Source organism: Diceros bicornis, chromosome 8 (genome assembly GCF_020826845.1).
Source record: "Diceros bicornis minor isolate mBicDic1 chromosome 8, mDicBic1.mat.cur, whole genome shotgun sequence".
Lineage (NCBI taxonomy): Eukaryota > Metazoa > Chordata > Mammalia > Perissodactyla > Rhinocerotidae > Diceros > Diceros bicornis.
The window spans coordinates 37905616-37923030 of NC_080747.1; the positions used below are offsets into that span (position 1 = coordinate 37905616).

General features: G+C 33.9%; 1 protein-coding gene across 1 annotated transcript in view; it reads right to left on the minus strand.

The window, feature by feature from the left end:
• Positions 1–14580: 14580 nt before the first annotated feature.
• Positions 14581–17415, minus strand: part of GABRA2 (gamma-aminobutyric acid type A receptor subunit alpha2) — a 124829-nt gene continuing 121994 nt past the window's right edge. Inside the window, exon 10 of the mRNA XM_058546994.1 lies at positions 14581–16206. Within this exon, the coding sequence (XP_058402977.1) occupies positions 15910–16206 (297 nt within the window). The 3' untranslated portion in view covers positions 14581–15909. The remainder of the gene's footprint in view (positions 16207–17415) is intronic.

A 17415-nucleotide genomic window follows, 5' to 3' on the forward strand; every position in this document is an offset into this window, starting at 1 on the left:
TTCTAGCTCCATAAGACTTGAAAGGCAGAGCACAGACATTTTTCTGATTTGGATTGTGGATAACAGTATTCTTCTGCAACTGGATATGACGACAGTGACTTGGTTATGATGGTTGATTGTGGCAGCAGTGTTAGCACCTGTGGCTTCCTGATTATAGACGTGGCACCAGCTCCCTTGGTAGCTGTTCTGTAGCACATGTGTGAGAGGCTTTCCTAACCTGGAGCTTTTTTCCATAGTTTTCCAATGAGTTTCTCTGCAATTCATATCCTATAAGAAATCCATTATTGTTTAAAATAGAGTCAATTTTTTTTTGGTCTGCATTTCAACGATTAATTAAAAAAAACTGGTGGCAAGAGTGTTTGAAAGTAATAGATGCTTAAGGAATGGAGAATTTGGAGTGGATTAAGTGACCTAGTTTAGTTTTAAGTTGGCAGTGTTCCTACTAACATGAGAAGGTAGGCTATGTGTAGTCTATGACTTGCAAAGGTAAAAGGGTTACTTGAATTATGAGAGGTAGTATATGAGATTGGTTGAAGTCATAGACTTTGGAGATGTATAGCCTAGGTTTGAATCCAGGTTCTGCCATATACTAGCTGTGTGATCTTTATCTGCCTAATTTATCTGCCTTGATCTCCTCTTCTGTATAATACTACTAACATAGCTTTGTTGTGAAGATAAAATAAATTAATATATTTAAAGTGCCTAGAAAGATGTCTGGCAGGAAGTGTTTTTTTTGTTGTTCGTGAATATTATCATTATTATTTTTACTATTATTATTGTGGTGGTAGTGATTTGTTAAGAATTGTGAAATCTAAGATCTTATCATACGTAGCAAGCTAACAAGTTAGCCAGCCACAGTCTTCCAGATACTGGCAGAAGACGTCATTCCTGGGTCAGAGACAAAAGACAGTTTATTACTCACAGCAACAGCAATAGTCAGCATATCATCATGTTTACACCCATTGCATGAGCCCCAATTTCTACAGAGCAACAAAAAGAGATTCAGAAGACACCTGCACACACAATGGATTACATTACATTACGTTAAGCTTGAAGAGAGGAACTTCAAACTTAGGAAACCTAAATCTTTTGTAATTGGCAATAAACCTGCCTGACCTTTGCCCCAGAGGGAGACATTATCTTTATCATACTGGACTGTATACAACAGTACTTTGCTACTATCTTTATCTTCCAATGCTGTTTGCTATATAAACATATTTTAAAAGATAGTCTGGGACAAAGGCAGCCAGTGCCTTTGCTGATAAGACGAAGAAATGTGAGACACTCCTGGAGAATTGTTTCAAAAAGATCCGTCCTGTGTTTCTATACCATCTCGGCTTCTGGTGAATTTTTCCATGAGTATATGCCACTTTATTGATTCCTCTGATAAATCTGACTGAGGCTTGGATCATAGTTATTCAATTTGTCTCATACAGCATTTAATTAAGGCTATTATCAACTCTACTCCAAGAAGTGAGATGAGGCAAACCTGCAGTATTGACCACAATTGTGGTCTCCCATGTTCTCAAACCCAACCAGCTGAATGAATCTGATAAGTCATCAGGATCTACCTTATGAAGCCAGGAAATTTTCTCCAAAAGTTTTTTTATTGACCTCTCCACTTGTCCTAAGGCATTAATTCATGTTTTAACAATTGCACAGATTCTGCCTTGGCCCTCAAAGAGGAAATCTAGGACTATTTTATCATCCCTAACAACCATGGCCAGTGAGTTGACAATGACTTGAATGTCTTTATGGGTCAAGGTAGTATCATTGATCATTTCAGGTAAAGTCAGGAAACACATTTCCTACCCCCTTTTCTAATTGGATGACTCTCATTATAGGGATAAACTGCCCTCAGGATGCATGTAAATAATCAGTCAGTTATCTCTCCAGGAAGCCCTCCTGAATAATAAAGGATAACCTCATTTTGGAAAAAGCTCCATAGTCTAAGGGCTAAATGATTTACTGCCAATGTTTCCTTAAATACTTGAAGGTCTCTAAAGTACAAGTCACCGTGTTTTAAGGAGAAAGGCAAGTTAGTGCCTGGTTTCCACACAAGAATTATAGTCCTGGAGCACACATGATTCCCTGAGAAAGAAAAGTGTTATTTGCAATTGTTGGGGCCCTCCAACTGGGACCTAAATAAGTTCAGGGGCACAGTGCTTCCAATGTGGTTGAGAACAAAACAAATATGAAATAGAGGAGGAGGAAAGTTATAATTATGAAACATAGCTTCATCAACAGTTGGAAAACAATGCACAGAAGTATTTACTGGTAATTTTTCTCTTGCCCTGTTTTATAAACACACACACACACACATATATATATATATTTTTTTTTTCTTCTTTTCCTCTCTTCCTTTTGTCCATATTTCACATAGCCTTTGGTTGTGGAGATAGGCTTTACATAAGTACCAAATGTCAATACACAATTGCAACTAATGAAGGATTGAGACTGAACACCTCCCAAAGAAAGATTCAATGACTGCTAGAATTTATTTTTTTCATTTTGGAGAGTTGTTGAATGTATTTTTACTGTCCAGTGATGGTTTCATTATATTTGATATGAGCTTATTGTTATGTCTATTGTGTTTTTTTTCTTTTGTAAATTTCAATATGGGAAGAAGAGTACTTTTGGAAACAGAGTAGCCAAATGGGTAAACTGTGGTGAGTGTGCTAAACTGACTGTAGGTGACTTCCTATATTTTGGAAGTTTGAAAGCTGAATATTATACAACCCAAGTTCTGGATGATTTATATTCATACCAATCAGATGCAATTCTGTAAGATTTGGAAGACCGATGCAATATGAACATTATGCTTCTACTGTTTTATCCATTTCTGTTGGCAAGCAGAGGGATAAAAGCAGTTGATTTTACTGTGGCAGCAGTAGCAGACTGTCACTAACTTTATAGATGTTAAGAAGCGGGACACAGATCATGAATTTAGCTGGTAAAGACTGTATGTAGCACAATGTGATTCTGGACCAAGCAACATTATACTAGCTTCCTGATTAGGGATCTTCTTGATTGTGGCAGTGGTGGTAGAGATCTTGAACGAGTGATTTCTTTTTTTTTTTTTTTTGTGAGGAGATCAGCCCTGAGCTAACATCCGCCAATCCTCCTCCTTTTTTGCTGAGGAAGACGGCCCTGGGCTAACATCGGTGCCTATCTTCCTCCACTTTATATGGGACGCCGCCACAGCATGGCTTACCAAGCAGTGCGTCGGTGCGCGCCCGGGATCCGAACCAGCGAACCCCGGGCCGCCGCATTGGAGCGCGCGCACCCAGCCGCTTGCGCCACCGGGCCGGTCCCTTGAACGAGTGATTTCTTAATCATAAAAGAGATGACAACCTTGTTGGCCTGGTCTTATGGTGTAGATACTGAAAACTTTCCTGAAAATTCTTCTATGTTCCATTTTTTCAGCTCTCCTAACAATTTTGTAGGCCATTAAAAAATACTCTGTAATTAATCATTTACTGCTTAAAATACCTGTAGTGGACTCTGTTTCTGCAACTGAAGTCTGATCTATATGGTTATTAGCCTTCAAACCTAAAATCAAAATCAATCCATTTAAATTTGACTACTTTGAATAATTGTCTTATTCAGGCACTAAATTTTTAAATAGTTTTATATTTCAGAAAAGGGCATGATGTTTATAGAGATCCTTACAGTTTTTCCATGAGCAGTGAATTACAAATAAAGATTTCTTTTTTAACTACAAATACTAACATCATGACCACAGCTACATCTTGACATATGCAATCTGAAGGTATCTTCCAGGAACTTCTCTCTTTAGTACAGTGCCATTGCTTTATTATTTGATTGAATGATAGAAGGCACAACTGCCACACACAATGATGGAAGATTAAATATTTCAACATCATCAAGATAAAATCATTTTTCTTTGAGCTTTTAGGTAAAATCTGGCTGAAGCCAATTGCCAGAATTTCTTTTTGGAGACTTATCCAGCAAGAAAATCTGTTAACATTTATGGAATATTTAGTATATGCAGAGAACTGAAGTTTGCAATAGAGCATAAGAAAAGCAATTACTGCAACGTCATTTTGAAACGGTGACATTCACTTATTTATGCTGTCTTACATGACTAAAACTACACTCAGAAAGTTAAGCAAACAAAACTTTAAAGGATAGAATCTGAGGAGTACCACTTGACTCAGTTTTAGGGTACCTTCCCTAGTGTTCTGCTACAGATCAATGAGTTTCAGCCTGGAAGTTCTCTGTGGGCTAACATATGATTTTCATTGTCTTATTAAATATGTAACTAGTTGATATTTACATTAATTCCTTTCAAGCAAGATAAATAGAATCATTGTGTAATTTAACGGAAAGACCATGGAATCTGAAATTAAAAATATTAAAAATGTCATTTTAGGCAAGTTATTTAGCTTTTGCTCAAATGAAATTATCCAGAATGCAGCAGAGAGAGAGAGTTAAAGACATGGAAAACATAAAAGAGAGATTTAGGCTATTGTGAATAACGCTGCAATGAACACAGGGGTGCATGTACCTTTGCAAATTGGTGTTTTCAAGTTCTTTGGATAAATACCCAACAGTGGAATAGCTGGATCATACGGTAGTTCTATCCTTGATTTTTTGAGGAATCTCCATACTGTTTTCCATAGTGGCTGCACCAGTTTGCACTCCCACCAGCAATGTATGAGAGTTCCCTTCTCTCCACATCCTCTCCAACACATGTTGTTTCCTGTCTTGTTAATTATAGCCATTCATAGCCAAGACTTGGAAGCAACCTAAGTGCCCATCAAGGGACGAATGGATAAAGAAGATGTGGTATATATACACAATGGAATACTACTCAGCCATAAGAAACGATGAAATCCAGCCATTTGTGACAACGTGGATGGTCATTGAAGGTATAATGCAAAGTGAAATAAGTCAGAGGGAGAAGGCCAAATACTGTATGATTTCCTTCATTAAGTAGTAGATAATAACAACAATAAACAAACACATAGGGACAGAGATTGGATTGGTGGTTACCAGAGGGGAAGGGGGGAGGGAGGAGGGTGAAAGGGATAATTCGGTACATGTGTGTGGTGATGGGTTGTAATTAGTATTTTGGTGGTGAACATGATGTAATCTATGCAGAAATAGAAGTACAATGATGTACACCTGAAACTTTTACAATGTTATAAACCAATGTTACTGCAAAAAAAAAAAAAAAAAAAAGAAAGGCAATAAAAGAATCTAAAGTTACAAAAAAAAAAAAAAAAAAGAGAGATTTAGGAACATGGAAGATAGATTGAGAAGATCTAACATATATCTAATAGACATTCCAGAAAGAGAGAGGAGAGACAATAGAGGAGAAAGAATGTTATTTAAAAAGATAATTACTGCGAGTTTTCCAGAACTGACAAAAGAAACAATCCACAGATTCCAAGAATCTCACTGAAATTCAATCAAAGATTTTGAAAAAGAGCGACATAATTCCTGCCATTAAGAATATTATAGATTAATCGGGAAAACAAATATTGAGTAAGTGTGGGCAATATAGGGCCCAATGATCTGCACCTTGTCCAATAAATCAGGCACAAGTTTTCCACAAATGTGACTTGGAGCTTGATGCAGAATGTAGGTCAGTGGAAGTATGTGGACACAGTACTAGCTTCATTATATTAATGGGCTAGGGATGCAACAGGACTTCTTTCCTCTAACGCAGTGTTAATTTGTGGGATAGCTGAGAAAGTCAGACAAACAAGAAATGATGTGGAGTTTATTTTTGCCCAATATAAGTTTATAAAGCATTATAAAAGTTTGTCTATGTATGCTCAAATCAAACAATAAATTATAAATTATTATCTAGTGTTTAAGTTCTATTATTATTAAAATATTAGCTATAGCTCCACCAAATTTAAAGTACTAACAACTGAGGTTCAATATTACAGAAATTTCAATAAGGTATGCTTAGTAATGAGTCATAATAGTGACATCCTGTATAAACAGAACTTCACCCTTCTGAGTAGAAAGTGAAATTATAAAAACATGCTTCAGAAATTAGTACTGTACTACCTTGAAATAAGTTAAGCTTATATTAACTATGTTAGATGTGATCACTATTGCCATATCAAAATTTCTCATATGATATAAAAAGTACTCCAATTATAACCTTTGAATAAAGAAGCAGGAATATACCAAATACACATTCAGCTAAATAAATTAATACTAAAGATAAATGGCGAATGCTAGTTTTTGAAAACAGAGAAGACCAAGTATTCACATTTTGGTTGCTACTTCTCTTTACTCAAATTCCAAGACTAATTATTTAGTCACTGTCTTATGCTACTCCCTGAGTTCAGGGGCTTTAATGATTCGTATGAGACATCTTATATCCCTTCCTTGAGTTCTTTTTGGGCTCACACTAGTTGGAAGTGCTCTTGCTCTTAGACAAAGGAGTCATGGCTAAGATACTCACTTTCAATAAGCAAGATATGACTTTCAGTAAAATACCTTAATTTCAGCACTACCTAAAGTTACCTACAGGAGTTAAAAAGTTCAATGCAATTACTGGATAGGATACTAGAATATCAAAGAGAGGAATGCAATGATCAGTATGAGGTAAAGTAAAAAAAAAAAAAAAGAAACAGAGAATTATAAATAGTTTCTCCTAAAGTACAGATTCAGTTGCCTGGAATGGATTGGACTTTGAGATAAGCCTTAGGGTGACCTGTGTACGCATCCATTGTGAAATCTTCCTGTAAAGTGGTTTAAGGGACAGGCATGATAACTTGTAAATATTGATAAACTCTCATTTTTCCATTTATCTGGCATTTCAGGTATATTTTAGTATGGAAGTAAAGCTAGCTTTCAAACAGTAAGTACAAGAGCAATTCAAAACTGATATGCTTCTATTATTAGTTTCCATCTTTTTATTATTCTATATTTAAGACATGATTTAGAAATTCTCCATAAGATTCTTTTTATCGATTCATTGAAGAAAAGTTATAAAATTTGAAGCCATTAATGGAATAAGGTGTTCCACAGAAGTGAATTTGCCAGATAAATGAACCCCAAATAATTAAGCTCCAAAATGTTCACTGTAATTATGGACGGAGAAAAATTAAAACTTAAAATAATACTCATTTCTCTGATTTCTTAAACCAAGAACACTGGATATAATTCAATATTTTCTCTAGAAGCAAGTGAGAAATTTAGTGCTATTTTTACTACTTGAATCTGGTTTTCCACTTTTCCAGTTTTCTCTCTGAGTCTGAAAACTTCCAAGAGTTTGTATTGACCACAGGCCTGAGAATATAAAACCTTTTCCATTTGGCAGTGTAACAATCTTTGCAGACTACTATTATTTGAGTCTTATTGCTTTCTCAGCAGTTTCCTTGGCTTTACATTTTAAAGGTGAGGCAAAACTTCTAACTCCATAGAAAGCCCTTTGAAACTTCAGTTCCTCGCTTTCTGACTCCTTCAGAGCAAAGATGACATAAATGCTTCCATTTATTGCATGCTTTCATTCACATGAATTTGGCAAGCCTGGACTATAAATTGATATTGGGGAAACTAGCTGAATGCTGTTGAAGAATGTAGCATTTTGCTGGCTATAATTTTACTGAGGTGTGAATTTGGAGCTATAAATACTCACCTCATTATCTAAATCGAGCTTACTTACCCCCAGGCAAATAGTAGCAAAAAGATGTTAGCATGAATAAATTCTTAAGTATTTGATTAAAATGCATAAGCTGAAAATGACAATTATATCTTTTTATATATATACTCACATTGTTCATAATTAACTACAGGTCTACAGGGTAGAAATTAAGAGTAAGAGTAATTTAATTAATTAATTAGATACTATAATTTTAAGAATGGCTACTTTGTTACATAAGATTTGATACTATCATTTAAATTCACTATATTCTGTGAAAAACTAACTTCTTCATTTAACTTTATGGTTGGTTTTTTTCTTTACTAATATAGACAAAACTAAAAGCTATAGACTAGCAGGGAGAGGTCTCCAAAAAAGAAACAGAAATTAGAAAGAGTCCATGAATAGATTTAGAACATGAAAACATGTATATACATAGTTGTAGAGTAGAATTACTTGGGGAGTTTGAAAAATTTCTCATAATCTCTCCTCATTCAAGATTCTGATTTACTTGGTCTAGGGTAGGACCAATATTTCTTAAAACTCCTCAGGTGATTTTCAAAGTGTGGCTAGCACTGAGAAATATTGTATGGGAACTTACCATGTTGATACAAATTGCTCTGTTATTATAACTTTTTGACATTTAAAAGTAATTAATTTCAATAATATTAGCAATAATAGCAATAATCAAAGGAGGAGCTCAATTTAATAATATTGCATTAAACTAAGAGAACAGATCCAACAAGAAAACTGAAAGATTTCTGGTTTAAAAATAGAATATGAACTTGAGTCTATCTAAAGAAAAGAAAACCTTATTTATTTTATTTAATGGTTTCATGTAAATGAGACACATTTTGTGATAGAAGGTAGCCAATTTTCTGGATGAACTTCTATTTCCACAGCACCACTTTCTTTCTTTCTTTTTTTTTTTTTTTTTGGTGAGGAAGATCAGCCCTGCACTGACGTACATGCCAATCCTCTTCTTTTTGCTGAGGAAGACTGGCCCTGAGCTAACATCTATTGCCAATCTTCCTCCTTTTTTTCCCTTTTTCTCCCCAAGGCCCCAGTAGATAATTGTATGTCGTAGTTGCACATCCTTCTAGTTGCTGTATGTGGGACGCCGCCTCAGCATGGTCGGACAAGTGGTGCGTCAGTGCGCGCCTGGGATCCGAACCCAGGCCGCCAGTAGTGGAGCATGCGCACTTAACCGCCAAGCCATGGGGCTGGCCTCAGCACCACTTTCTTAAAGTGCTAAAGACATCACCATTAGCAATTCATGATCCCTCTCTAAAATTTCAGGGTAAGTTTATACTTTTCCTGTCACCCTACAACTTTTATTTTAAAAAGAAGTTTAAGAAATTAATAACAATTAAAATCCCTATTACAAAATATCAGTGTTATATCCCAATATAAAAAAGTCACATTTACAATAATTTCAATTCTTGTAAGCAAACATCTAATGAATGATTAGAGTACAAAAAACACAATTTTCAGATCAAATATATTTAAATTAACTTTAATAAGTACAAAAGATAATGTTTAGCATAAATTTGCATGTGATTAATTAGAAATGTTTTAAACAGCAAGCATAATGACACATTCAATAAAGGTCAAATTATCTTACATACATAAAAAATAGTGACTTTTCCCAATTACAACAAGGTCACAAATTACAATTTTATTATCTCCCAAATGATTTTCTCAAACCAGAAAACCTACCGTACAAGTACACTGTCACCCAAAAAATTTCAAATTTCACCTAATGTGAATATTCAAAGTTTAGTGTTGGAGCTTTATCATGCATTCTCTCTGCTTGTAATTTTATTATTAATGTGTAGCAAGGGGAAAACATTTCATTCTTTTTTGTTTTTTTCTTTTCTAATTTAGCAACAAATATGAAGCTTTCTTAAGTTTCTACGCTCGTCCCCTCTAAAGGGAATATTTCATGAAAGGTCATATTCCTCAGTTTGGAGCACACCAAAACCTGAATTGGTATCTGCTCAGAAGAATCTTGAAAAAAACTGGATACCAACAAACTTGAAATTAATTATGGAGCAGGCACCCAAAATCAACAAGCAATCAAGGACTTATCCATGGATGACAGAGTTTAATTCATGAAAATTGTAGCTCAAAGTTCAGTTTCATTTAGGCTTTTCTAATCATACATTAAACTTCTTCACACATTATGCTGGGTTTAAAACACAGCCAAGAGCTTCAACCACTATGTTGAATATTTTAAAAATAAATAATTGGGAACAAATCTATAAGCCATTATCCCTAAAGTAATTCTCTAACTCCTTCGTTTTGCTTTCCTAATACCATTTGTTTTTACAAATAAACTTTGTTGGAGTTAACTCATATTTATCCAATAATATTGGCTGCATTTGGCAGCATGTTATGGTAAAGTAAGTCTTCTAAAACAAAGCAAGAAAAACTGAAATTTTCATACCAACTAAGCTAATACAACCTTTATAGTTCCCACACTGGCATTTATTTGGGGCAGTTTAGACTTCTTTCTATAAATAGTAATTTGCAACAAACTGATGAAATCAATACTTAATCCTTGAAGTCCAATGGGTTTAAATGTCATGAAACCAACAATGTGGCAAATAAAAACAAAACCTCTCTAACCCCTAACACAACTGGCAAAGCAAAAAAAAAAAAAAAAAAAATAGAGTAAATGAAAGAGGAAAGTGCTTATTATTTTCTGTGCTTAATCAACTTTAAGTATTTTTTTATACAGTATCATCACCTATGGATCAAAAAAGGAAAATGCAATGTATTACCAGAACCTAAATTATAACCAATGTTAGTGAATAGCTAGTTTCACAAAAATGGATTCATGGTTGCTCTACAGTTTAGTGTTTAGTGTTTGCTTGGTTTTTGTCATGTAGAAAAGCATACAGTGGCCTTCTTAATGGATTGATGCTCCCAAAAAGATATGAATATAAATTAGTATCAAAGCAAAAAAAATACAGCTTTTTTTTACTTTCCCTAAAATATGTGTTAGACTAGCGTATTGGTGCACTATATAGAAATTCCAAACTTTCAGAACTTCAAGAATCACACAGTGATTTACGGTAGTTGTGAGGACTGAATGAGGTAATATATGTAAAGGGCTTAGAACATTGACTAGCATGTGATGAACTCTCCATAAAAATATACTCAGAATCATTTCAATTCAAAAAGGTATGCAACTAACCAGTAATTAATATAAATGACTTGGTATTTGTAAATGATCAACCAGATATTTAATTTAATGGAGGCTTTCGCAAACCTCCATTGAGAAACTTAGAATTCTAAGATTTTTGTATCCTATCTTACGAGTAGAATTGTAACATCATTTTGAACTTAATGGCTCAAAAGAGTCAATGGGAAATACATCAGAAAAATGTTTACATATTTATAGGAAGGATATTTCTAACCATATGTGTGGCTCAAGACTAAATTCCAATTAATAAATCTGTTACGGGTCTATTGAAAAACCTTGTCTATTGACTAAGTTAATTGCTGCTTTAGTAAGAGCTACATTTGGGATTGGATCATTAATAAAATAAATTGTTTAGACTTCATAAATTTGTCTGAATTTCTCAAAATTTTCTTTCATAGCTGGGAAATACAGACACACACAAACACATACACATACACTTCTAATCAAAGCTAAGACCTTATTAAATGTTCTTTGGAAATACTACTATAAACTGAAAGATAAACCTGTTAGTTGTTCTTGCTTTTTGGAAATATAAACTGATGTTACGTATTAACTACAACATAGAGAGAGTGGTTTGAAGTATATAATTACATATATAAGAAAAGTGTCTTTATATAAACAAAGAAAAGTAGAATATTTCAACTAAATAAGGTTGAAAACAGTGGTCTAAATAGTCGGATAATTAAGAATTTTCAAGAAAAACATGATACAAAATTCTGATAAGAAATAGATTTTGAATAATTTATTACCTCTCCCAAATGCCTTTTACATGAACTTCAACTATTTTAGTATTTTAATCATGATGCCTACTTTGATAGAATCATGACTGTTACATGTTTTTGTACATACTTATGTATGTATAATTTCTCTTCTTTTTTAGGAGGTAAATAGGAAAACTGCTGCACTAGTTTTAATTCGCAACTGCCTCATTTTTCCAGTGAGTTTTTCTATTTGATATTTCTTTCTCTGTTTTTGAAGTCCTGAATTAGTCTTTGAATTTGATGAAAATATGAGTGCTTAAATACTAATAGAAAATATTAGTATCTTTTATATGTGTTGATAACACAAGTCTATGGATATTAAAGAATTTTATTAAATACTGAATTTCGTTTTTTAAAGCATGAATTCAATAGAGAAAAACATTATTTGTCTTGTCCACACTGTTATGAATGATTTTGATACAGTCTCCCTGGTTCTCAAGCATGAAGATGTTAAAAATAACCACACCCCTCCTCAAGTTCAGTTTTATGCGTCTGTGTACTTTGGATTAATAAAAAGAAAGCCTGAGGTGCTCGTGGGACCTCAATTAAAAGGAAAATATATGTGCTACAGGGTAGCAATGGGTCAGCTCATGATTTCCTTGAAATTCTGCATCTTTTCATATGAAAAAAAAATCTGGTAATTGTTTCAAATCTATGCAGATAGATATAGGAATGCAGAAGATTAATAACAGGAATAACCTGTGTAATAAGCCTATTAATAGGGTCCCAATTTCAAATTAAGTAATAAACATTTTGCTGTGTCACAGGCATTGTTTGAGAGCATCAAGTATGGAGTACTTAAAAAAAAATTCTTAGATGCTGAAGAACCATGACTTTGCAGAAGGTGACTTGAGCAATTCCTTTGACCTCTCATTGGAATGATGACAGGCCATGCTAAAGTACAGTATCCATATAATCCATAGGGCTTTGGTGCCCCTCTAGAATCTATGATATCATGGCAGAGTTCAGTTCCCTCAACAGAAATATAAAAAGAGCCACATCATAAACATATTATATACATATATAATATATATACCAAAGAGAAATATCTGTGTTTCTTTTAGATAAACTATGAACTATTTAAGAAATAAAACTGGAAATGTGGCTCAAGGGGATCACTTATCCAAACCTGAGATAAATTCAAAATAGAGAGATCCCTGAAAAGATTGCTAAACATTAAGATTGGCACTTAAAAAATCACTGAAGTTTAAAAAAATTTATTAAATGGTTATATTAGTTCCATTTTTATATTCAAACAAACAGGAACATGGATAGAAGAAAGAGCAAAACAGCCACCATCTTAGCACACTAGTGATCATAAAACAACTCTCAGTGCTAAATTAATTTACATATTCCGTTTAGTCTGATTTAAAGTCTTCATAAAAATGAGATGTACGTTAATTTTCAACTAAATTCTGTGGGTGTGGTATGAGTGGCATGGCATGGGCATATAGTAGGAGGTAAAAAATATTTGTTGAATAAATATTAGCTGAATCAGAGCAGTAGCTATACAATAATGAGATTATATCTTTATATATGTACATGTATTTATCTACATTTTATACATACCATAATTCTTTATGTCAATGTACAACCGCATAAAATAGGCATAATATTATGGGCCAAAGAGACCTCTGTTAGTATATTAAAAATGTGTTTCCTGAAAAATTAATCTGATTAATTAATCCATGTTACTTTTATTTTGTGTTTTTGAAATGGTTTATGGAAGAAAGAATAACTGTAAAGACTATGGTTTTATAATTTAAAATCCTTTTCCATGGAGCATCCTTCCTCTCCAGCAGGACCAAAAGCTCCCTTTGATTTATCTAAACTTTAAAAGATGAAGAAGTGTGTAAAAAATACACCAAAGTTAGAGAAATAATAGAAAATTCTGGTCCACATTATCGGAAAATCTGAACTGTCAGGATGTCATTAGGCTCAAATAAGATTTTAATGCTTGAAACTAAAAATAAGAATAACAACAATGATGACTTTTCTGGTCAGTCTACCATAATTTTTAATAAAACTGGTGCCATCAATGTAGGTGCAGACCTTGCCAAAGGCATAGGAGAGTCTTTCCTATTGTCTTATAGAAATTGCTATTTACAACTATTTGTACATATGTACATATTTATAAATTTATAATTTATAGTCAGACATTAAAGGGGCAATGCAGAACTTATAAGAACAATATTTTTAAAGTGTCTAATAACGTATACAATACAAAGCATTTGTATTGCTAATCTTGAAGCACTGTGTACCTTCTTAGACTATTGCACACTTCCCTGAACTACACAGAAGGACTATGCTATATTTAAATGCGTAAGAAAATATGATATCTTCCATTTCAGCGTCTGAATAAAGTGCACACTTTAAGACTATTTAGATGACAAAGAAGATGTTATTGGAAGGGAATTAAAGAAATACATTTACTGGCTCACGTAACAATTTTATTTTATTAAGGATGATGGATTACCTTTTGGGAGGGAATTCTTAATGTCAAGTCTGTCTTCACGGCAAATTCTGCATTTGTGACCTTGGTATTAATACAATCATGCAAAGCACATAACAGAATCACACTAAAACAAAGAAAATGAAAAAATTAAATTTAAACAAGGCAAAGGAATAGCAATTTTTGTTGTGATTTGCTTATTTCCATAAGATACTCCTTTTACTGATTTTATGAACATACCTATTTATGTACTATACTGAAATACTGTACAAAACCGCAAGAAATGCCACTATTTGACTACTTATGTTTCTACAAAAACACCATCATAAAGGTGTATCTATTAGTAAAAGTCAACTAATAACTGCTAATGTATGTGGGAGTCAAAAGGATTTTAAGTTTGCCAAAAACGTTGAATCTAGGCATGAGACACAATTGTTAACTTCTCTTAACACATTTCAGGGGCATAAAATTGAAGCATAAAGAGTATTTTTTAAATATTAAAAGAAAATGAATTTTACCCATTAATAATTAGTAATTATATAAAATTGAAAACAGCAGTTTCTAATTTAGCTATGTGTTTGTGTGTTCTAATTTAGCTAATTGTGTGTGCGTGTGTGTGTGTGTGTGTGTGTGTGTGTGTTTATGTCTGTGCATGTGAACTAATCCACAATCTGTTGGTGATGCTTTAAAGCTTCAGTTTAAAAATGTTCAACTCTTACCAAAACCTCTTCTGGTATAACAAAGCTGCTGTAAATTTGAGTCAGTGAAATTTAAAGTTGCAATTTACAAAAGCAGATTTACATTAATTCTTCTCTGAAAGGGCTGCTTTCAAGACAGAAAAATGTGCCAATTAACTGCCCTTTCCTTTTTAATTAGTGGCTTCTGAGTCCTGATGAAAAGAAGCCTTAAGGCAGAATTTGCAGTAAACAGGAAAGAAGAGAATCGTATAAGTGCTCATCCGTATTCTGTGACACCTATGAATTCTCATTGGTGGGAGTTTTTGGCACAATTTTCTAATCCAATATGAATGTTGCTCCATAGCAGCCAAACTGGATGCTTTTCCAGTCTCCAGCACCAAGAAAATTTAGCTGATCAATTTCAATGCAACATACCTAGAAAGAGTAAGATACATTTATTGTCTTTTTTTTCAATTTAAGGTAGTTTCCAATGATTAAAACAATCTGTAGGATTTCAATTATTATGTTCAAATAAACTGACACTAAAAATGTAATGACCACGACATTCTGATAGTTATTAAATTCTAGGTGTCATTAACATCCTGTCAGGGGTGACTTGAATTATTTGAGCTGCTCATGCTGTAATATGTACACGGCTATAGATACTATACAGAGTAATTAAAAGCTGATTTCAAATCTTCTGATGTGTGCTAAGCTTCCAATTACACTAGCAGGGATTCTGAGCACTCAGGAAGGGAACTGATGTCACAGATAAGACGTTCTGTTACTTAGAAGAATTCATCTTGGGATGACAATGTTATCTTACATTACAGTTAGGCAACAGTAGAAAATATTCCTATGTAAGACCTAAATCAAAAGGGTCTATAAAGTGTGGTAAAGGAAATAAATCAGGTCATCTGAACTCCACTTTAAACCAGTTCCTAGGGTAAATCTTTAAAAAAGGCAATGGTTTTTTGGGCATGGGGTGCTTTCTTGCCTGCAGTTTCAAGAGTCAGCAAATGCGTGTCTCCATTAGAGGTCTACCGGTAACTATATCGCTATATACATACTGTACATGTTGGTTCACAAATTAGCAGTTATTAGTCAGACTGTACATAGCAAAACAAACCAAGTTTAATGTTGCTATACATCCCAAAGATAAGCTGTGTCTAGATTCAAGGACTGACCCCTAAGACAGGTTCTCTGTTTAAATATGTAGCCCAGTAAACTAAATTAAATGTACCAAACAAAACTGGGAAAACTATTCTAGACATTCTGTCAATTTTGCTAACACTGTTGAAGGTTTTCTTGGCTTCCGTTGGCTTGTTTTCTGGCTTCTTGTTGGGTTCTGGTGTGGTTGCACTCTTGGAGATGGTAGAGAGAACTGGGTCTTTTGAAAGATTCGGGGCATAATTGGCAACAGCCACTGCATACGCATTGTTCTGTATCATGACAGAAGTTTTTTCTTTTTTCTATTGAAAAATATAAGAATTAACAGAATGTGGGTTGAACTTGCTACTTAATATTTTCCAAACTCCAGCTCTAATTCTGAAGAAAAGTATCTTGATAAACATCATTATCTATTAGAAAGAAGAAATTTAGGGAAATAAATAAAACCATGAGGGTGAGGAAAACCCCAGAGTAAAATCAATGGTACCATTTTCCTAGAGAATCATTTTTCATTGTTTACATGGGAAACAATCAAAAACTCAACTTTAATAAATGATACACATTTTTGACTCTTACAAGTCACTCAAATATTTGTTGAATGAATGAGTCAATGAATAAATGAAATGTAGAAGTATTTTAACAAGAGGAATGATCATCTACAATGAATGATCTCATCTTCTGAATAAAAAATTTAATTTCTTTAACTTGATAACAGGATTTCTCCCTTTCATGTCAAAATCACATAGCAATGCTTTACTCAGATGGTGGGAAATTGTAACCATATACACCAGATGGCAGTGTAATAAATACTAAAAACAGAAGGAAGGTGAAATACAAACTAGCTCATCCACAACCTGCTTCTCCTTATAATCCCCAGTTCAGTTCTCCTCCACTCTAGTTTGGGTCACAATTAGCTCTTGCCTGGACCAAGCAAGATTCCTTTGTGCTCTCCCAGCTTGGCTTGACTTCATCTAATCATTAGACACACTATGGCTAAAGGGAATTTTTAAAACATAAATGAGATCATTTCACTCCTTTGCTTAAATCTCTTAAATACTATTTCACAGAACTTAGAATAAAATCAACACTTCTTACCATGGCTTCTTTTCTTTGTTATATACCAGTTCCACTGAAATAACTTCAGTTTTCAGAATACTTCCTTGTTTGGTGCCTTTGGCCATGCTACTTCCTCAGCCTAGAACACCTTCCCTCCACCCCATTTTCACGTGATCAATCCCCTCTCATATTTCAGTCTTGGTTTAAATGTCACTTCCTCAGAAAGGCCATCCCTAACCACTCTATCTATCGTAGTCTTTGCTTCCCATATACGCTCTTCCATAGCACCCAGTTTACCTCCATCATGGCATTTTTCAAAATGTGTAAATTCTTTCTTTAGGTCTGTGATTATTTGATTCACATCTCCTTTCTCATTAGACTCTAAGTTCAATGAAGGCTGGTGCTATTTCTGTCTCGTTCACCATTTTAACCTTAGCACTTGGCGTGATGCCTTC